We start from the raw sequence: 21,391 nt of genomic DNA, 5'->3' as shown, positions 1-21,391 counted from the left end.
TCTATTTTTAAATTCAAGTGCCAGCCAACCTAAAGAGCACACCCTGGGTCTATGCTGGGTGCTCTGCATCCGTACTACAACGCTGAATTCTTCCAAGCCTTAGCACAAGGCCACCAAATTTGCTTTTATATTTTCCTGATTTAATGAAGAGAAATGCTCTGGCAAGTTCTTTTCATTATCACAGAACTGAAACTGGTCATAAAAACAATCTTCCTCTCTCCAGAGGTCTGCTCAGGCATTGGCAAGATGCTTGCCTATCAACAGCCACTCGAGAAAGAATTTTAAATGGTTTTGTGACGTCAAGGAGGCCCAAGAAAATAGAGTCTGGTGCCAAATTACCTCCATCATTGAAAGTACGCAGTAAGAAATAGATAACACAGAAATAAATCTTTTGTGCAGTAGCTATCTCATGATACGCTCTAGCAACTCCATTAAGTGAGGTTGTCTGGCGTAGCTGAGGAAGATGAACTTTCAGACCCTCATTTTCTAATTTATGATTAATGAAAAGCCAGCCTAATCCATCTGACATCCTGCTGTCTGGACAGAATGTCTGCGGGTAGCTTGGACTGTGCAGAGGGAAATGCCCTGACCAAGTTACAGCCTACTAAAGTGAACAATTTAAGTATGATGGACAAAAAACTGAATGTCTTGAATGAAAAGATGGACAAACTGTTGCATTTTCAAGAAGATCTGACAGACAAACTGCAGCGAGTTAACAAAGGCATTGATGATGTAGAAAAAGGCATTACCAAGCTGACGGTATCTCGAGCAGCTCCTGATGGGACAGATGCGATGCAAAAAGGCCTAAAGCTATCGGACAGTGCTCACCAGACTGATATCCAGAGCATATGCTCAGAAGTGCTGAAATTGGTGAAAGCTGCCCAGCTGGATGCCTCTAAGCATAAGGAGAGGCTGGCAAAGATAGAGAAAAGGGTTGATACACTGGATAAAGTTATTACATTTGTGGGAGAAGTATTAAAAAATTCTAAAGTAGTGGATTTTATTCTCAAAGGCATTGTGCCCTGGAAGAAGGGGAGTCTGCTGGAAATCCTTGCTGAGGTTGGTTTTCTTTTACAATTCTTCTTCATCTTTTCCTTTACGATGTAGCAGGGCTTTAGGCCCTCCTGCTGATTTCTTGCATAGGAATGATTCAGGGTTTCTTTTCAGTGCTGCTGTTACAGGTGGCTGCTGTGACCTTTCCAAGACTCTTAAGGCAGAGACCAAGGCTCAAAACATGCCTTGGAGTCTGATGTCTAAGGTTCCCAAAGTGTGCCAGGCAGTCCCGTAACAAGTATGAGGAATAGATTACTACTGTAAAGGGAAATTCAGCTTCTACCAGTGCTCAGTGATCAGCAATGTCATTAAAATTAGTGACTGAATTGAGGCCCCAGTGAAAAGTATAAGTAACATGCTGGAAGCTTGTTGTTGTTGGAAGAAGCTTCTATTTTCTTGATGGATCATGAATTTTGAACACAATGCCAGTTACTAAAACCTGCGCTGACTTATGGTCATATTACCAAGCAGATTGGTATGTCCTTAGACATCTAAGTTGCCTTTAGCTACAGCTTTACGAACAACCTGTGACCTTATCAACTTCAACATTGTTCAAGCCTCAAATAAAATAGTTCTGGTGTTTCCAAGTTTCTAGACATCAATTCCTATGCATTTCTTAATTACTGAGGACAGTGAGAGAGGAACAGGCAGGACTGGTATGTAACTGATATTGTGCTTTGGAACCAATTAACCCTGTTTTTAAAAGTTACAGGCAGTTGAAATGAGTTTTAGCAAATGGGACTTTTCAGTTTTCACTATGGCTTGTATCCTGCACTGGGGAAGAGGTGAGGGGAAAACTGCAACAGTTGGAATAGGTTTGTTCATTCCATAAATCTCCTTGTTTGTAGAGGTGTGATTACAGCAAGGAGAATTTAACAGAAATGCAGATGTCCTTTTGCATCTTAATCCAAATGTTTTTCACCAAAACTGTAAAATGTTTTGGTGGAAGGTACACCTAAACTTTTACAAGAGCAGGGCAATGCTAGAAGTTAGTGTACCTTTTCAGGCTTTCTGAGTGCTCTCCTGGTCTCCTTTATTAAGTGCCAAAAGCTGACAAGTGAGCTAGACTGTGAGGAGACAGAAGAATTTATAAAGAGTTTCCATTAGCGTTGAGAACAATAAATCATACATTAGGTATCAGTCTTAATTCTGGATAGAGATGAAGCTTGTACTTGCTTGGAGTTCCAATTTCAGTTCTGGAGACTTTTGGAGAAATGGAGAAGTTTGACATGTTTTGGTTAGAGCTGCAGCGTTACAAGTCACTGCCTGCAGTCATTGCAAAGTGATACAGTCCTCTGTGGGATTTACACCTTGAAGTAACAGTGCACAGTATGCAAATGGCCAGGTGAAGATGAGTGGAAAGATGACCAGCTGATTTAAATTCCGGATTGTCCGTTTCTAAGTGAAAAGAGAAGTAGGGAGGGATGTAATTGAAGGGAGGTGATGCAAGGGATACCAGAGGAATGTTTCACACCGACTTCCAGCATACTGTCAGGATTAGTTCTCAACTGGCCACTATGCACTGCCTCCTCATCGGGGTTTGCAAAAGAGGAGCTTCCTCTGAGTTTTATGGATCTATCTAGATGGGTAAAGACTGAGGTGTGAAATGTCCTGCTGCTGGGGACCCAATGGACCAAGATGGGGCAAATTCTCTGTCCCAGGCTCTAACCACTGCCTTGGCTGTAGAGCAGACAATGTGTATTGGGCAAGCAGAGAGTTTTATGGCTAAGTCCAGTTTTGCAGTGCGATCATCATTGTTTTCCTTTTTTGTTTCTAGTCATGAACAGTTTTTGAAATTGGAGTGTGAGGTCAGTTGTAAGACCTTAAGACATGTCTATACTTTGATCACAGGCTGCTGAGTGATATTTGAACTAGGCTTGAATTAGTGAAGTAGCGTGCGTACGTGACCTAGCTGAGGCAACATGGAGCAAAACATGAGTGAATTTAATACCAAATTGGCTTGTGCTGAGCCATGTGTTAACCTTGGTCTGGTTTTTGCAGCCTGTCTTGTGATAACAGTATAGACAATTCCAAAGAGCTACACAAAAATAATTTGCTACCTCTTATTTCTGCTTTCCAACCTTTGGTGTTTTGTAACAGCGCGCTGCTTATCACGGAGCTGGCCTAGTGCAAGGTTACTCGGTGAGGGGGCGGGAGTGGGGGGTCATGTTTTTGTTTGAGTGAAGCTGTTTGATGGTGAGACAGCATTCCAGGGATGCCATGGGAGTGCTTATGGAAGAGGTTTCGCAGGGTTGGAGTGAAAATAATAAAAGACCATGAATTGAGATTCATAGGATCCAAACCTCTAACTTCTTATTTAAAAAAGACGGAAACACCAGCCAGCATTAAACTGTCACTTATCCAAGGCTTTCTTTGCACATAGGATTTTGCAAGAATAATGTTCCCCTTGGTCATTGTTGCAGGTTTGCTTAGAGCTGTAGTAAAAATGGTAATGACTTCTTACTACTCTTAACTCTTTGTGTTTTATTTTCTGGGGAGGGGGTGCCTCCATTGTGGAATCTGTATGGTTGTAGCATGAAATCCTTAACTGCTTTTACTAACAGGTGAAGGGGCTGATTCACAGCCAACCTGTAATCAGAGTTATCTGCAGAAATATTTTAAATGTTGCTTATTTGCTTGTACAAATAAGGATAGGAGGCTGCTTGATACTGGATTTTAGCTCTATCAACCAAGAAATTTGTTATGCCTTTTCCTATTTTTGTCATGCTTTTTGCTAAATATTAGTAATTCAGTTTTAATTTGATTTCAAATGTATTGCTGTGTGAAGTGTTTAGTGGTGCTATTACAAAATACTCCTCCTCTGTGCATTCTTAGTTGGAGGAAGAAATTTGCTTAAAAATCTGCTTCTAAAAGACAGTAAGTCTGTTTTTAACCATGCCAAAGGTGACATGCGTAGTGTCCAGTATATACATATGAGTTACCATAAAGCTCGAGGCTTTTTTTTGTTATCACCTCTATCATAGCTCAAATCATGAATTCTTACATGCCTTGAGACAAATATGTTTACAATATCTTCACAGACACTGCGTATCTTTCAGTCACCAGCCAGAAAACCAACAGAAATACACTGTCACTTCTTTTTCTGATCACTCTCTTATATTTCACATGCCATGGTTTTTAATCAATATGAATAAAGATGACAGGAGGCAAAAATCGGACAGTCAGAATTTTGGAAAGCAGTGGGCTAATGTATTATCCTGTGCCATCTTGGTTTAGAAGTATGCCTGTGGGGAGAGATTGGAAGCAGGGAGTGAACACAGCAGTAACTAAAAATTCAGAAGATTTAGAGGTGTTTGTGTCCATTTTACCGAGTCTGAATACCTGCATAGTTGGAGGAACCTAGTGGGAAATAAACACTCTTGGCCATAACTGATATTTTTGTGTTCCCTTGTCATTTTTAGGCCAAAGATAAGCCTGAGGAGAGTGGTGCGAAACCTAAGCATGTGTTTAGTAACAGAGGAACCCAAACTGAAAGCAAGAAGGCTCTGGAAGGTATGTATCACTCCAGGCATGTTGCAAGCCTTGACCCCAGAGTGTGCAGCAGACAAACTGGAAATTAATAGCCTGCCATTTCCCACTACCTGAATTACTCAAATGTAACTGAGTAGCTCAGCCCACCAGTACTGGGAAAATAAAGTTGTTCTCACCTCCTCTGCAAGATGATCTGTCCCCGGGTCAAACCCCACAAAACACTAGAAGATCAAGAAATTAAAAGCAGCACCTTTGGCTCCACAGTTCTTTTTCTTTGCAATTACAGTGCACTGAATTAAGAGAGCAGTACTTGCTTGGAGATACCACGAAGGGTAGTGCCAATACCAGAGAGGAAACTTAATAAATTCTTTTCCCTTAACACATCTGAACTGGCCCTCCCTCCCCCGCCTCTCTGAAAAAGGAACATGTTGACATCAGGAATATAGTTTTTTTGATCAGCAAGTTTCATTGCCATGTCAGGACTAGATTCCTATTTAGGATGCATCTGTCAGAGCATTGCCCTGTTGCATCCATTATTAATGCCTGTGGAGTTGCAACAGAGGTGAAGGTGATGCTGAGCAGGCCCTGTCACGCTGTTGTTTTCACAAATTGTCAGTGAATCCTTTAAGTTATGGGCGATCATGGTTTTAGCTTTGTTGTTTAGGAAGTGACAAAAATATAAAGCAGTCACAATTCTGACTCAAAAGCTACACAGGGTTGTGAACTAACCTCGATTGCCAGGGACCTGTGCATGCTGAATCCTGAAAGCAGTTATCCTAGAAATTTCCACTGTTAATATTCACAACCACTGTCATGAGAAAGTGCAGAAGAACCGTCTTGTCCTTTCATGGAAAATGCAAGAGGCACTGTCCCAAACCCTTGGAGTCTTGCTCCGTGCATCTCCACCCCTCTGATCAGGTAGGGGGTGTATCAGGTTCAGGAGGGGTCTGGATGGGTCTGCAGTGCCTGAAGTACCTGTTACGTTTGCCCACAGAGTGATTTCACATTTTAGATGCACTAAGCTTAAGCATTGAAGTTTTTTTATTTGCTTTATGGAAGTCTGCTGCTTTATGTAACACTGCTGGGAAGCCAGTCAAAGCCATTAAACTTGTGATTAAGCCATGAACTTCAATAATGACTGTATTATGCCTGCTGGTGTAAGGATTTTAAGCCTTTCAGGGGATTTCGTGCTACCTTTTCTATAACTGCATAGATTATTTTGAGTGGTGGATTACTTTATTCCCTCTTTGTTTTGCTGTCACTTGTCAAGGATAGTTTATTAATGGCTTATTTTACTCAGAGACAAAAAGTGGGAAAAAACTGGATGAAGACAAGGGAGCGTGTGAGAAGGGGAATGCTTCTAGTGCTGAAGCCCACAAAGCTGACTCCAAACCCCAAGTTAAAGGGAGGACAGTGCAGCAGCAAGCTGTTGAAGGTGCTGGCAAAACACACAGCTCCAAGAGCTGTCAACAGCTGAAGGACATCAGTGTCAAAGCTTTGAATCAACACAACGGTCTTCCCTTCGTAAATCAAGATCATGCAGGCAACCAAAATGTTCCTGCTAAAGGACATGATACGGAGAGAGCCCCACGCCTAGATGAGTGCCACAGGCAACTTGTTCATCAGAAACCCAGAGAGAATGAAAACAAACCTCCACCGTGCAGTGCGGCATCCTGGGAAGCTGTGCCCACCACATCCCAGGCTATATCTGACACAGGGTGTGAAGTGACACATACCAGGTAACAGCCTTGTTGGTGGCTTTCTGTGTGATCTGAAACCATTTCATGTGTTGGAAGGAAAAAAAGGAAAGCCAGGTCACTAAAGGAGGCAGCTCCGGCTGAGGCATGAGCCAGGGAAAATGGCCGTGCTGGGGCAGGAGTGGTGAGACCTTACAAATGGTGAAGGAAAAACACTCAAAGCAGCAAGGGCCCTGTGTAAATTTTTATGAAGCCAAGGAGTTCGAGGGCTAGATGTGTCAGAGATTTTTTTTAATATAATTGGGGCTTCTGTACGTTAGAGGTAAAAAGGTGACCACCCTCCTATAGCTCAAGTAGTTGGACGTTTACGTACCACTCGCTCTTTCCCAACTCCTCTGTTTTGATAACTGTAGGGGTAAAAGGAATTTGAAGTATTTACTAGTATATGACAAAACCAAACAACTTTTTTTTGCTGTCCTTGGTAGTTTTTGTGGGTTTTTTTTATGCCTTGGTCACCTAAAGATCATGACCAGATTATTAATTTATTAATCTCTGTTAGCCTAATATTCTCCTCATGTAGGTGTTTTGTAATATGTCTTTCATAATACATTTCCTTTAGGATTTAGGATTTGATTTTAATTCCATTTATTTACATTTTTAAAAGCCCACACAACAACAAAAAAACAACAAAAAACCCACACTCAAATAACCCCTGCCAACCAAACTCTAATGGATGGAAATTCTGTGGCAAATTTTAACTGCTGTGCCTTCTCTTTCTGGGCTGGTGGATATAAAGTTGTTTATATACGCGTATGTGTGTATGTATGGGTGACAGACACACACAAACATATATATATGTGTATGTGACTCTGTGTGTGCAATTTCCCCATTCCTTGTGTGTACAAATCAGAACAGATAACTGGAAAGCAGAACGTGGAGCAAACCCCAGGTGAAGCTGCAGCCTTCCTGCACAGCGTACGTACTGCGCTTTTGTGTATGAAGTTACTCGAGGGTGGCAAATGCCTCTCTAAAATGAAGGCAGCTTTTATTGAAGTCTGTAAGCCCACGCAGAAGTGTCAGAAGAACATTGTGTTCCCCTGCTTGGAGAAGTGCCCAAGAGTCCTGCTGAGCTCAGGCCAGTCCAGATAGCAGTGGAAGTGTTTGCTCAGGGCTGTGTTCAGGCACCCTGACAGCTCGCTCCCAGTGCAGCTCAGATTTGTAGCACAACACAAGGGTGTTAAAGGGGCTGAAAATGAGAAAAGTCAGACTCTTGTTATGCAAAAGCAGAAACAATTTCTTTTATAACATCTTTTGTAATAAGGTTGCTCCACTGAAAGAGGCAGTAACTTCTGAGGAAATGAGGTGCGCTCTCTGTTAGACATTGGAAATTTTCTTTACTTGCTGTTGTATAAAAATCTACTTTACAACTTTACAAGTTTCAATTCAGCCTTCCTGAAATCAGGCTGTGTGCTCCTGACAGTTGGAACAGTAACAGTTGACTCAAAAAATGTCACGCAAATGTCTTTGATGAATTTTAGGAACATAAAGAATTAGTTTTAATGCATACTCTTTTTAGGCAACACAAGAGGAAGAAAATGTACTAACTTTTCCAGTAGCTAGAATGCCAAGGAAAACAGTATTAATAGAGTGAGGGAGTTTATGAAAGTTACATTTTTAACAGAAAGCTGTGGAAAGAATGCTATCCCATCAGAAGACAAACACAGATGTTTGTGTGTGCGAGTCAGCCAGCTGGAAGAGGACTGGGATGGATGCAAACCTTTGAATTTGTAGAGCTGTATGAGCATTTAGATAATCAGCCTGTGATTTATGAAGGCAATCACTATCCCCTCTCTGCGCAGATGAGCAGTATTTTGTTAGACCAACTGTAATAATTGTAAAAAGTGGATGAGCTTTCAAATGGTGGGATTAACACTTTGCAGCGTGATGCATTTTGTGTTCAGCAGAAGATAAGCATAGACACAGGTGAGGACACATAAAAAGCATCAGCGTGCTGTTTGGTGCTCTTCCCCTAGCGTTGTGAGTATTTCTTAAGAGGATTGATATGGTTAGATTTCTTTAATATCGTAGAAATCTGTGGTTTCAGAAGTTTATAGATTTTCCTTCCCTCACAAAGTTACAAAAGCAAGGCTAGTCATTACATGAAATGTCCCTTGTTTGCTCCGCAGGATATCTATCAATGTACATATGACTGAAATGAAAGAAAAGATTGAGATGACCAAGGAAGGAAACTTAAATGATCACAGGGATAAAAGTCCCAAACTAAAACCCCCATCCTCCACACCAGCAGAAGTGGAAGGATCTGAACAACTGCCTGACAAATCAAAACCTAAAACTAAAAACATCAATGCTGAGCCAAATCAAGAGGTGAAAGGGGACAATAAGCAAAATAAACTTGCATCTCAAACAGGGAAGCAACAACCATTGCTGAGCAAGCCCAAACCAGGTGAAAAGGCAGAAGCAAAATCAGAATTAAAATGCAAGCCTGTAACCTCCCAGAACACCTCTGCAAAGGAGCCTACGAAAGATCTGGGAGTAGAAGTGAAAATCCATCGAGCAACAGCAAAAGCAGAAGAAGCCCCAGCAGATACCAGTGCTGAGAGGAGAGCATCTGAGACTGCAGCTTCAGGGGGAAGTGAAAATGGTGCCTGTCAGTGTACGGGAGTGACACCAGAGAAGACCAAGGCACTGGGTGCTAGCAAAGAGCTTCCCACGCAGGATGAAATGATCATTGGTAAGTTGCTCACAAGTACTCTTGGAAACTTTTACACTGAGTTTTTTTCTGCTGCCTGTGTGTGTTACATACAATATACACTATATATATATAATATATACGTTATATGCAACAACAGTTGGATCAGTGCTCAGTAAACCACCTGCATCTTACAATTCAAGAGCAGGTGGTTACCTTTCACTATGTAAATAATAAATGAATTAACACTTGTACAAATTATTTTAGTAGTGATTTTACTTTTAAATTGTGTTTTGGGGGAAAAAGTTCCTTTAAAATAAAACTGGGTGAAGTATATGTGTGATCAGAAGTATTAGTAATTTTGAAAAAAAAAGTACATTTTCTTTAGATTAAGCATTTATTCTTTAAGAGAGAGTATGCAAACCAGCTGTACTCCAGGACTGAAGTATCGTGTGGTGGTCTTTGTTGTGTTATTTGCCATAGATCTCTTCTTGGTTACCATGTGAACAGTTGATTGCATGTTAAATTGCAGCCTAAGATATCTGGAGATTGTGAAACTGCTTTGAATGGGGACACCAAAACTGTGTTTACGGAAGCTTTACCCTAGGAAAACTTGGATATTAAGTGTATCATGGTTAACTGATTTAGCTTCTCAAGAACTGATTAAACTTAAAAGTTGTAATGTTAATGTTTGCAGCTTTCACTTTAATATTATATGCAGAAGTCTTGCTGCTAGGAGAAACTGATTTTACCAGTAACTGTCATCATTTATCAGTGCTGTGTATTTGTGCTGGTCTTTCCAGCTGCCATGTAATGACTAAAAGAAGATCAAGTATAATCTTTTCAAACTTCTAGCTGTTTCCTCAGGTGGCCTCTTCTGTTAATGCATAAACTAAGATGCTGATCTTCTAAAGGTATCTAGTGGGTTTACTATGTTAAAAAATAGAGTTGAGATTCAGGAGGTGGGATCCTAGTCTCAATTTTGGGCTTTTATTCCTCATCTTTAAAAGGGGGCTAACAGTAAAAGTCCCTCACTTGAAGTAACAGAGAGATTTTGGATATTTTCAGCACCTCCCTTCTTATGGCTAGCTGCAGATGCAGTGGCTATTTTACTTGCATGCCACCCTAAAAATAGCGAAGGAATCTCATGCTTAATGTTATCCAGATACTGCAGTGCTTGTCTGAACTCCAGTAGAGGAGAAAATGATGGCGTGGTAGAGGAACACGAAGCAAAGAGAAAAGATGGGAGAGAGGGCAGTGTTTGAGCTTTGAGTATTTGTGTGAGCAGTTTATTGGCATCAATAAGAGATTGGCTTGTCTGGGTGTTTGTGTTGCCCCCCGGTGTTTCTCCCTTAGAGCCCCACAGCCACAGAAGCATGAAGGGCTGTGGCATGGGAGAAGCTGTGTGTGCGCGTTTGTGGTCCTGGCAATGCCTGTCTGAGAAAACTGAGTTCATCCCTTGAGGAGCAGCAATGCTGAAGGTGCACACAGTGTGGTTTTGTGGAGCTGTGGGTACTGGGAGCATGGAAGGCAGTTGAGACTTCTCATTACACTTAGCAAACACAACAAGGTGATGTGCATGTCCTGTGGGTTGAAATCACTGGTGTGAGGGAGTGATGTGTGCAGAAACATCTCACTGACCAGCTTGTCTCCTCTTCAGATGACAGCCCTTCTCCTCCGGCTCCTTTCGAACATCGCATGGTGAGTGTCAAGCAAACAGAGGTGACAACATCCTACTCCGTGTGTCGTCATGAAGTACTGGGGGGGTAAGTGTCCCTGTCCTTAATTCTGTAGTGCTGGTGGTGGCTGAGGCATGGAGAAGTGCAGGTAGCTGGAGAGCTAGAGATGTCTTCAGATGACTCCAAGGTGTGTGTGGGTGAGGCCCATACAAGCCCACTGCAGCGAGAGTGAGCAGGTTCATTCGAGACCTTTTGGGCTATCATAGTTCCTGGGCTCTTTGTATAAACCTTCTGTTGATTTTGGGGTGTGTGGGGAAAAATGTCCCTTAGGTGACTGGTTTCTGCCCCAGTTCCATTTTCAGATGCCTGACTGTGAGCTTGGATGACTGGTTTTTACATTTGCTCTAATAATCCTGGCCACGGCTGGTGTCATGAGAAAAACCTGTAACTTTCAGACAGACAGATTCAGGGCATTCAGCAAAATCAGCAAAGCCCGTTGGGTCAGGCAGCTTCCAAAATCTTCTTCTGTGCTGAACTGCATATTAAAGAAAACAAAAGGAGAAGTTATAATTATTTTGACCTTACATTTAGTTTTCACTCACAGGAAGTCTGCAGCTGCTTCAGCCTTTGTATTCTCCTATCCTTACTTATCTGACAAGAAGGTTTGATTTACAGGTTGAGCCGAGTACAAATACGGCTTAATAAGTATAAGCCTGATGATGCAATAGCGGAGAAGATGGTGTTTAAAAGTCATCCCAAGAGGCATTAATGTATCTGGGCGACACGGGGGAGAATTTACAACATGCAAGAAATGCAGACTGTGGAGTGGCTATGGTTACTGTTCTTATAGTCATTTAAAAAGTTATGAGATCAGGACAGAAATATCCTTGTTAATATACCCACTAAGGCATCACTGAAGGACAGCAAGCGGGTACAGTTACAGAACCAAAAAAGAATATCAGCAGGTCATCATACCGCAGTGAAATGTAGTAATATGAAGGGGGCATAATATTTTAACATAAGCATTGGACAACTGGCTGGAAAGATAAAACTAATCCTTCATAAGCTGCGAGAAAGAGGAGATTCATGCTGCTGGCCACCTGATTCTGTTCATTTTGTACTGGGCTATTTTTAATCAACGATAAGAATAGTTGTATGAAAAGCTGTTGTGGTGAACTCTGTTAAGCCGGTTTCCCATCTTTTGTTTGGTATCAACAGGGGGCGTTTTGGGCAAGTTCACAAGTGCACGGAAATATCAACTGGTCTCAACCTGGCAGCCAAAATCATAAAAGTGAAAGGAGCAAAAGAGCGGGTAATTATGTTGCTGTGAACCCAAGCGAGCACGCTCTGAACCTGGCCCTGTTGCAAGCACCTTAACGCTACTTCCCTGACTCAGCCCATAGAGGCAACTTGTCCTTGAGTAGTATCTAATATGTAAAATCTATCTTAGTAAGTAGCAGCTTGGACTTTATATGACTATTTGTCATCTCCCGTGTTTGTAATTAAACCTTCTGTCCACATGAGACCTGTTGTATAACTGTTACTGGGTTTTACAAAGAATTGTATTTGAATATATTGGAATTATACATTCCTCATTTTTTGCTAATTTGGTTTTTTTCAGGAGGAAGTGAAAAATGAAATTAATGTCATGAACCATATAAATCATGTGAATCTGATCCAGCTTTATGATGCTTTTGAAGCAAAAAATAACATCACTCTGATCATGGAATAGTAAGTTTAAATGATCTCAGGAATTGTCAGTTGTTTGAGTTTTCTCAGGTCACTAAAGGAAATAGGGAATGATAACTCTGAGGTGTGAAGAAGACTTGGGTGGTTTCCCAGCCTAAAAGACAGTTGATTTCACTTTTAGAAGGAAAAAAAAGCATGTTTTAAAGGTAATTTCTTCAGGTTCAAAATTATATATTTGGCAAGATTACAGTTTCAACAAATGTTAAGAAAGGCAGTTGTCTTCAAGAGTATGAACCAAACGACAAGGTTGTTAATGAACAGAACTTCACTATAGTTCATGTTTCATTTAAGTTTAACTTACATGCTCCAACGTTGTCCCTAGCTACCGAATTGCATACAAGCGTGGGTAAATAAAATCTCATATTTGAAACTAAATAAGAATTTTGATCTAGATCAAATATGGAATTCACAAAAGGGAGATTTCATGATGTACACCTGCTGCCTTTTCTGTGTAGTGGCATACTGCTTTACAAAAACATGACCTTTTGTAATGGAATCATGGAATCGCTTGAGTTGGAAAGACCTTTAAGATCGAGCCCAACCGTTGACCAAGCACTGCCAAGTCCAGCACTAAACCACGTGCCTGTGTGCCACTTCTGCACATCTTTTAAGTATCTCCAGGGATGGTGACTCCACCACTTCCCTGGGCAGCCTGTTCCAGTGCTTGACAACCATTCTGGTGAAAAAATTTTCCTAGTATCCAATCTAAACCTAAAAACTGAGTTTCTGCTACGGAACTAATTGTTAACATGAAGGGAAAAAAATACAAAATGACATAGCATATATAAATATAAGACATTAAAAATGTATGTATTGAAATTAATACCTGAAGTGTTTACCTCTAGACTAGTAACATGAGCAAATATTAGATACTTTGGTAATCCCTGTAAGTTTTCCACATCCCCATTGATCACCAGGTCATGTGGATTCGGGTTTGACATATATTCCCTCAAATGTTCGTGACAACTTCCATTTTTGAGTTTAGATTGATGCTTAATTTCACACTCAGAAATAAGTCTCTTGATGTTATTGAGACTACTGATACGCTTTATATTGGATGTGATTATAGGATGGTTTGAGTTGGAAAGGATCTTGCTAATTTAGAGAACCTAAGTTCCCAACTTGCAAATAAATTGAACTAATGATGAAATTTAGGGTTTTTAACATTTTTCTGTGTCAAAATTTTTAGTCTTGATGGTGGTGAATTATTTGACCGGATCACAGATGAAAACTACAGTCTAACCGAGTTGGATGCGATCCTATTTACCAAACAGATTTGTGAAGGAGTCCACTACTTGCACCAGCATTATATTCTTCATTTAGATCTGAAGGTCAGTAGTTCATACTCTCTGCTCTTTAGTGATGCTATGGGTTGGACCACCACAGTGTCTCTAATTACAAGAGTAATTTCTCAATTCATGGACTTACTTCATAAAGGAGTAGACTTAATTCAGCAGCCACATGAATGGAGCTCTAGAGATTCATTACCTTTTTTCAATGTCTGTTTGGTAGTTTGCTTAGAAGAGTGAAATGAACAGGATTATTCTGTGCTTTTGCCTCTCTTAAATCAGAAGCTTTTCATTCTGTGTGGAATTAAGCAATGCCCTTTTGTCATTAATAAAAAACCCCTCTCTGGCTAGAAATGCCTGCAGTCTCCCCTCCATATTCCCCTGTCCCCTTGTAACTGTGTTCAAATACCCATTCAGTCTTCCTCCTCTTGTTTGTACTTTTTTCTACCTGGAACTGAACTGCAGTAAAATGACAATGTTTTCCTAACAGCACCTTAATAACTGATCTTTTTCAACAGAAAAACCAACTGATTTTTTTTCCTGCTTGTTTATACAGCACCTTACACAAATGATGTTAGACCTGGTTGGCCTATAGACAGTTCTACAGTTATAATAAGTTTGGACACCATCATCTGCTCTGTCCCCACCTTGAAAAATATTCTTATTGAAAAAAACAAATCTTTACCTCTGTGGGCAAACCAAAGGATCCATTTGACATGTTTCTTGTGGCTTTTTGTGGAGTTACTTTTATACTTAAGGAGTAAAACCAGTGGGTAAGTCTGACTGACATCAGACTGACACTACTGTTTTACACAGGGGAGCCTTTCCATTTCAAAATCACGTTGTCATCTGTGGTGAAATATAGGAATATTGTTGTACAGGAACAGAAGTTAAACTTCTTTAAGGGAGGTCCAAACCCAAACCTTTCACTAGCTCAGTATGCCAGTCAAATCCTTCTCTCCCATGATAGGAATAGAAGGAAAAGTATTATAAAAATTATTATTAAAATCTGAGATTTTTATACCCTTTTGCTAGATCTGTCTCTCAGTCATACATTTAACTCAAAATACCCTCTTTTCTTCTGTAGCCTGAAAACATCCTATGTGTAAGTCGCACAGGAAACCAGATTAAAATAATTGACTTTGGATTAGCAAGGAGGTAAGAGAGTTCAGTTATGAATTTACATAAAAAAATACAAACCCACAACACTCTGACATATTTTTGGTAGTTCTTGGGCTTTTTTAAATGTATTTTGTTGGCTCTAAAGTAATTCTGCTACGTGCATGAGCTAAGCAGTTTGCTGCTGCAGACATGAGTTTTCTGCTGTGTGCATTAATTATCTAATTACTTTTTCCAAATAACGTTTCTGTTGGGTAAAGCTATACTGCTGTTCTAATTATCGCAAAATTATTCCCCAAGTAGAGCTGTTACTCTAGGGACTCTAGGAAGTCTCTCAGAGACTTCCTTACTGCTGGGTTTTGTTGTGCAGGTTCAAGTTGTGGAAATTATCTGCTAAACTCTTTACATAAATAACGTGATTGAGGGGGGGAAAGAACAAACATGTCTGAGCCATCCCATGTGAAATGGGAAACCCTCAGAGAAACAGGGACTTTTCTCCATTTCTATACTTTGCTCGCATGAGTTTGTTAAAGGAAAGCTGTGGGAGCATGAGTGAATTCCTCAAGAATAAAAAGGAACGACTCCTGTTAGAATAGCAGTAAAACACCAACATTTCTCTGTTTCTTTTCTAAACCCTTTAGAGGCTTTTTGTTAAGCCAAAATCTGGTATGATCATGTATACATGTACCTACATGTGTGTATGTAAATATCTGTCCAAGGACTTTTTTATTTTAGAAGTGTTTTATGAAAACAGAAATGGATACATTGAGATGTTTTTTAATTGGGAAGAATTGTGCTAAAGAGTTTTGAAGACTTTAGTGTTGTCTTAATTGCCCAGTAAGTCCGATATGCTCGCTCTGTCATGCTCACAATGCCTTGGTTTGTACAAATGTGTTCCCCAGCCTGCGCTCAGCAGTGATGTCTCTCTCTTTCTGGTCCAGGTACAAACCTCGTGAGAAACTGAAGGTTAATTTTGGAACTCCGGAGTTCTTGGCTCCTGAAGTGGTGAACTATGACTTTGTTTCCTTCCCAACAGACATGTGGAGTGTAGGCGTCATCACGTATATGTTGTGAGTAACCCCGTGCCATGGCACCAAAGGCTCTGCGGGAGCACGTCAGTGGAGGGTGTCTGCAGAGCCGGGAGTGCAGCACCCCCTGGGAACATCTGGTTGTGACTCCTCCTAATTCACTCTGTTAAAAACCTCAGCCTTTAATGCAAAGGCACCTCACTGTGCATATGAAATTCCTAAACAAATAATCCTTTTGATAAATATTTAAATGTTGTTCTCCCTTACTGCCTCATTTAACGAGGTAAAATGGGTCAGGCCTTTTTTTTACTCTGAAAAGTTGCCCAAAGCATGTCAGAATTTTCATTTTGATTGCATTCTTGAAGACTTGAATTAATTTTCAAATTTGCATTCTGATCATTTTAGTAGCTCGGACTTGGTGTGCACCGAGGAATTGATGTTGGTTGTCAGGCCACAAAAAATGTCATGTCACAAGTAGGGGTAAGACTTTTCTCTGGTATCTGGGTCGCAGCCATGTCTGTCCAAAGTCTGCCTTCTGGTAAGCTGACTTTGCATCCCAGAATCTTTCATAGATGCTTTCTGTGAACTGGATACATTTCTGGTTTAGATTTGTATGTTAGCCAAAACCCAACTGAATGAAGTAATAAATGACTGAAGCAATAAATCCGGGCTTAGAGACTAGTTGAAAAAAGTGTGCCATTGTTCACAATTCAGTTTAATTCAAGCCAGATGTGGATATGGGCCTTGATTTAGGAAAGCTCTTGAGTCCCCCTAGCTTTGCTAGCAGGGAGAGCACTGAAGTCTGTACCTAGATCCCCACTGGATTAATTTCCTTGGGTATCAACGGTGCTCCCCGATGTGGCTGAGTGAACTGCTGCAGAGTAACCCTAACAGTACAGTGCTTTACTGCTCCAAACTGCTGGCTTACCTTGGCAGGGATTAAGAAGTGCAGCCTCCTCATAGCTGAGAGTCTTTCCTCTCCATAATTTATCTACAGTTATAAAGCAGAGGATTTGTAGAAGGAAAAACACAACTTACATATAATAGCTACTCATCTTCCTATTCTTTTTTTTTTAAGACTTAGTGGCCTGTCCCCATTCCTGGGAGAAACTGATGCAGAGACAATGAATTATGTGGTCAATTGCAGCTGGGATTTTGATGCAGAAGCATTTGAACAGCTATCGGAGGAAGCGAAAGACTTTATTTCCAGATTGCTTGTGAAGGAGAAAAGGTACATCTTTGATTGTGAGGACAGAAGCACCTAATATCATTAAGTTCCTCATAGCCAACTGTTTGGATTGCAGCCAACGATGATAACTTACTACGTGACATTTTTGTATGCTGTATCTGTGCTTGCTGGGCTCAGTGATTCAGAAGTCCCTATTTAAAAGGAAAATGTCTATGTGCCTTGACTGAAGAAAGTTGCTTTTCACAGTAGCATCAATACAGGCAGAACAGAGGAAATCTGGAAGAATTTGCTGTGTAGGAATCTGTCTTTAGTATTCCTTCCCTGAGCAAAAGCTGTTTCTGTTGTTACTTTGGATTCTCACAAGCCCTGACACAAATTGCAAAAATGTCTCTTGAATGCCATGGAGGATAAATGGGAGCTGCAGCTGTGCAAATGTGCATTGTTCTCTTCTAAAGTGGTCTACGTGCATTTGGTAGATATTAAGGAGTGTTTGGGACTTAACTCTGCATGTGGCTTCTCAGTCTTGGCTCCACTGAATTAAAATGTGATGGCATGTATGAAACAACAGGAGGGAATGAGGATGATATTGATGTCAGACCATGGCTATCGCGTTGGGTAAAAATTTTTCTCTTGCTGAGTGGTGATACAGAACTAATCAAAACAGGAAACGATGCATACCGTGAAACAGATTGTGTGTTCGAGGGGAATTCAAAGGAGTGCTTAGAATATTAACAACTTCCAGATCATTACCCAAATCAGACAAATCAGTTCTAGTACTAATTACATTTTGAACAATAGTCATATGAAAAGCTAAGAATAAACTGAACTTTAGCATATTGCCAGCAGGAAACAACAAAGGGGCTTTTTCTCAGACTGTGATGATGATTTGCTCTGAGGCTGTAAACTTTGCTTTGGAGTCTTCCGTTTTTCTGTGCAATGGGAATAGGTGGTCCAGAGGGGCACCATGCAAAGTCTGGTTAGAAGATGTGAATGAGAAGACTCTGCAGGAGAAGAGCATTGTCAGTGAGCTGCAGAGACCAGCGATCAGTTGGCCCAGTTGTTCACAAGGTCTATGGACAGCCTTTGCTCTCCTGCAGACCACGCACCCTTGCCGTGCTGGGACAGCAGCTCTGGCCTTGTGCAAGACCTGTACCCACCTCCCCTGACCACTGAAATCAGGTGTGAGCTGGCAGGAGTCTTCTCATCATCTTCTCAGTGTCAGCTCAGACAAAGCTCAGGAGTTAGGCACAGGCTTCTGTTTTGGAAAAAAAGCAAATTAAACTTTTTTTCTCATCGCCTCTCTCTCAAGATTTCCTCTATTACCATATATTTCTCCAGGCTTTTTGGATAGGCACATTTGGGCCCATTGTTGAATGTCAGGATATACCATATGCTTAACTTGATCCAAGTTTAGGGTGAACAGATAATTGTGCTTTTTAAGCATGAGGCAGAGAATAAGCCTGCACTGTCAGGACAGACAGTTAACACCACAAATATTATTTTTCTGTATGCACCAATTCTCTTAGCAAAGTTCTGCATTCACTTAACAAAATGATGCATAAACTGATGAACCTGTACAGCTGCTGCTTCAGAGAAAAAAAAACAAATCACAGCCAAAACCTGAAGAGCAAAGTACAGAATTTAACCACAGCTCAGTCAACCCACTGCAGACCCACCACTTTCCACACCACTCACCCCTTACACTGGGGAGTGCAGGATGCCATTAGGATCCTGTGCACTGGGATCCTGAGCAGCATCTTGGGAAGCATCTCTGTGCACTTGTGTTTGTTCATTTAAGGCCGTTTCTTTACCAATAATATTGAGGAGCACAGGGCACTGAGAAAATGGCAGTGTGGTGTAGCTGGATTTCCCTGACAGATCTCCTCTCCCGCAGCTGCCGGATGAGCGCAACACAGTGTCTGAAGCATGAGTGGTTGAACAATCTGCCTGCCAAAGCCAAGAAGTTCAAGCTTCGCCTGAAGTCCCAGCTGTTGCTGCAGAGTTACATGGCTCACAGAAAATGGAAGGTAAATAGACAAAGCCTGGTAAATCTACTTCCAAAGGGAAAATCAGCTCAACACAGGCAGAGCCATTCCCTCCTTCTTTATATATTGGCTCACTTTTGCCCACAGGCTTCTTTCTTGTTACTATGAATTTGTGAAGTCTATTTTCAGTTGTAAATTAAGGGGTTTTTTCTGCTCCAGAATGATATTGCTTCTAGTCTTAGCAAGTTTGGTTTCAAGTTTTACTTATTCTGATTGCTGTTTAGAAGTTCTAATTTTTTTTTCTTTACAAGTAAAGAGACTTCAGGTGCTTCTTAGCTTATATTAAATGTTCTTTCTCTTCACGTTGGAGAGATTTTTTTTCCATTGACAACAGTTGCACTGTTCTGTTGCCACTATGGAGTAGGGATACAACCTAAGGCAGTTTTGTGCCTCCTGTTGCAGACAGTAGAAGTCTGGGAGAGAGAAAAAATGAGGCTTAAACCCATCCAGAGAACTCTTCAGGACCTTTCTAATAACCCCATGCTTCTTCAGAACTAAATTTTATATGAAGTGCTAGATAAGCATTTCTATTGGAGTCTCTATTGGATTGTAGATAATCAATCCCGAGAGGCTGATTTTGAAAGGTGATCTTGTTACAAATAAGCCTGTGGAAATGTGAGGAGAACTGTGCGGAGCATTTCCTGTTCTTTTGTCACTGGAGAGCTGTAATTTATTGCCAAGGAGTTAAACCAGAGGCTTGCACTCTTTCTACTCCTGCACTCCAGCTGTTTGGTCACAGAGTTCTGCACTTGCATTTTAAAAAGTACTTAATCTTAAGATGTATCACTACACAACTCATAATAATGCTGAAGTTCAGAGTACCCGCAGTCTGTCCTGCACTCATCAGTGGTTCCCCAGTACAAAGCTGTTCTGCACTGCACTCCACACAGGGTGGGGATCACTAGAGGTAAATGGATTTACTAAGAAGAAAAACCAACAGAAAAGGTCCTTTACCTCAGTTGCACTCACACTTGGGCTGTTCTCTTTTATTCACAGAAACATTTTTATGTGGTGGCTGCTGCCAACAGGCTGAAGAGATTTCAGAGTATGTCTGTCAAGCTTGCATGAACTTGTGTGAAGCATCCGCCACTCTTGGAGATGGACATGAAGCCATGGAAGGACTCAGTATCTTCAATAATTTCTATCCCTTTGTTTTATAACATAAATTTTTGGGTCTATCTTCAAATATTATGTGTGTTAGAGCTAAGGTTCCAAAGTGCCTCAAGGCCGAGGCACTGAAATACTTTCTAAAAGCAGAAACGACCTTGTTTGTTTTTATAAGTTTTTCTATACTGTACGTAGTGATGGAAAAACGTGGCTGTTACTGGGGCTGACTTCTTGCTGAAGGCCTTGATTCTGCAGAGTATTGTTGGTGTGTTTACACCAGAAAACGCTTGACAGTTTCCTGGTTTCTCATACCTGGTTTCTCATGGGCTCTCTGAAGACTTTCTTCACAACTGATGTGTCATCAATTTTAGAGCACTGCCACAACAGCAGCACAATTTTTCCCATGGGCGTTTGTTACTTAGAGCAAAAGCTATCAGACATATTTTTATTCTATAATTTTTCCAAAAAGATTAATTTTTTTTCTTCCATACATGATGATGATTCAGTGCAGCTGCTCAGAATTGAATGGTTTTGGTTCATTGTTTTTTAAAATTCTATTCTCTCCTTTAAAAAGTAGTCACTGCGTAGTCAGGAAAGACGAGGAATCCTGGTTTGAAGCAACTTAAGCAGTTGGTCCATTGCTGCTTTTTTCTTACGGTGAGTTGAATTGAGCTGAATTGATTGAACTTTTGGAAGGACGTAGGTGAAACTGCCACAAATACAAATCACCTAACAACTGTGGGTCAATGCAAAAAGATCTCACGTTGTCCAGAAGAGATTTCCAGATGTTGTTTCATATGTATTTAAAATTTCTAAGTGCTACTTATTGGATCCGACTGCAGCCCTTAATTTTGTAAGTTTTAGTTTGAGGATTTTTTTTTTTCTCTCTGACAATTTTAATGAAGTCTGAGCAGCTGATACGATGTGATATGCAAAATAGGTCCTTACTGCTGTTCAGTGGCAGGGAAACGGTGGATTGTCAGACTCTGCCTTTAGCCCAGTTAGGAGATTGAAGCCCTTTCCCTCTCACTTTGCTTTTGAACATTAAATGTTTTCTTCACAATACTAACTTATTTTGGATTGAAAACTTTTTTTGATGTATAAACAGTTGGAGATACTTACAGTCTCTCAGCTAAAAGTACAACATTATTTATTAAACCTGTGGTCACCCTTCATTCTTGTTCTAGATTCTGTGAAACTCGGTGTGAGCTGGATGGGCTTTTAGGAAAAACAG

The 21,391-nt window shown here is 40.7% G+C and overlaps 1 protein-coding gene across 1 annotated transcript; it reads left to right on the top strand.

Moving 5' to 3' along the window:
• The first annotated feature begins 546 nt into the window (after positions 1-546).
• Positions 547-20,118, top strand: MYLK3 (myosin light chain kinase 3). Its single transcript, XM_010184296.1, has 14 exons — positions 547-1,059; positions 4,476-4,566; positions 5,846-5,980; positions 6,080-6,284; positions 8,429-8,994; positions 10,613-10,718; positions 11,850-11,943; positions 12,253-12,362; positions 13,570-13,711; positions 14,757-14,827; positions 15,730-15,858; positions 16,895-17,047; positions 18,900-19,032; positions 20,047-20,118. The coding sequence occupies exons 1-14, from the start codon at positions 547-549 to the stop codon at positions 20,116-20,118; spliced, it is 2,520 nt and encodes an 839-aa protein (XP_010182598.1).
• Positions 20,119-21,391: the final 1,273 nt, after the last annotated feature.

Source organism: Mesitornis unicolor, unplaced genomic scaffold (assembly GCF_000695765.1).
Source record: "Mesitornis unicolor isolate BGI_N332 unplaced genomic scaffold, ASM69576v1 scaffold25655, whole genome shotgun sequence".
In the NCBI taxonomy this organism is placed as follows: Eukaryota; Metazoa; Chordata; class Aves; order Mesitornithiformes; family Mesitornithidae; genus Mesitornis; species Mesitornis unicolor.
The sequence above is the reverse complement of the archived record's forward strand: the minus strand, read 5'-3'. Positions and strand labels throughout refer to the sequence as shown.

Excerpts from the sequence above, each read along its gene's own strand:
- MYLK3 (XM_010184296.1), top strand. The coding sequence starts at position 547 with ATGTCTGCGGGTAGCTTGGACTGTGCAGAGGGAAATGCCCTGACCAAG. Across the intron at positions 1,060-4,475 it reads TGCTGGAAATCCTTGCTGAG|GCCAAAGATAAGCCTGAGGA; the intron begins GTTGGTTTTCTT and ends TGTCATTTTTAG. Across the intron at positions 11,944-12,252 it reads TGAAAGGAGCAAAAGAGCGG|GAGGAAGTGAAAAATGAAAT; the intron begins GTAATTATGTTG and ends GGTTTTTTTCAG.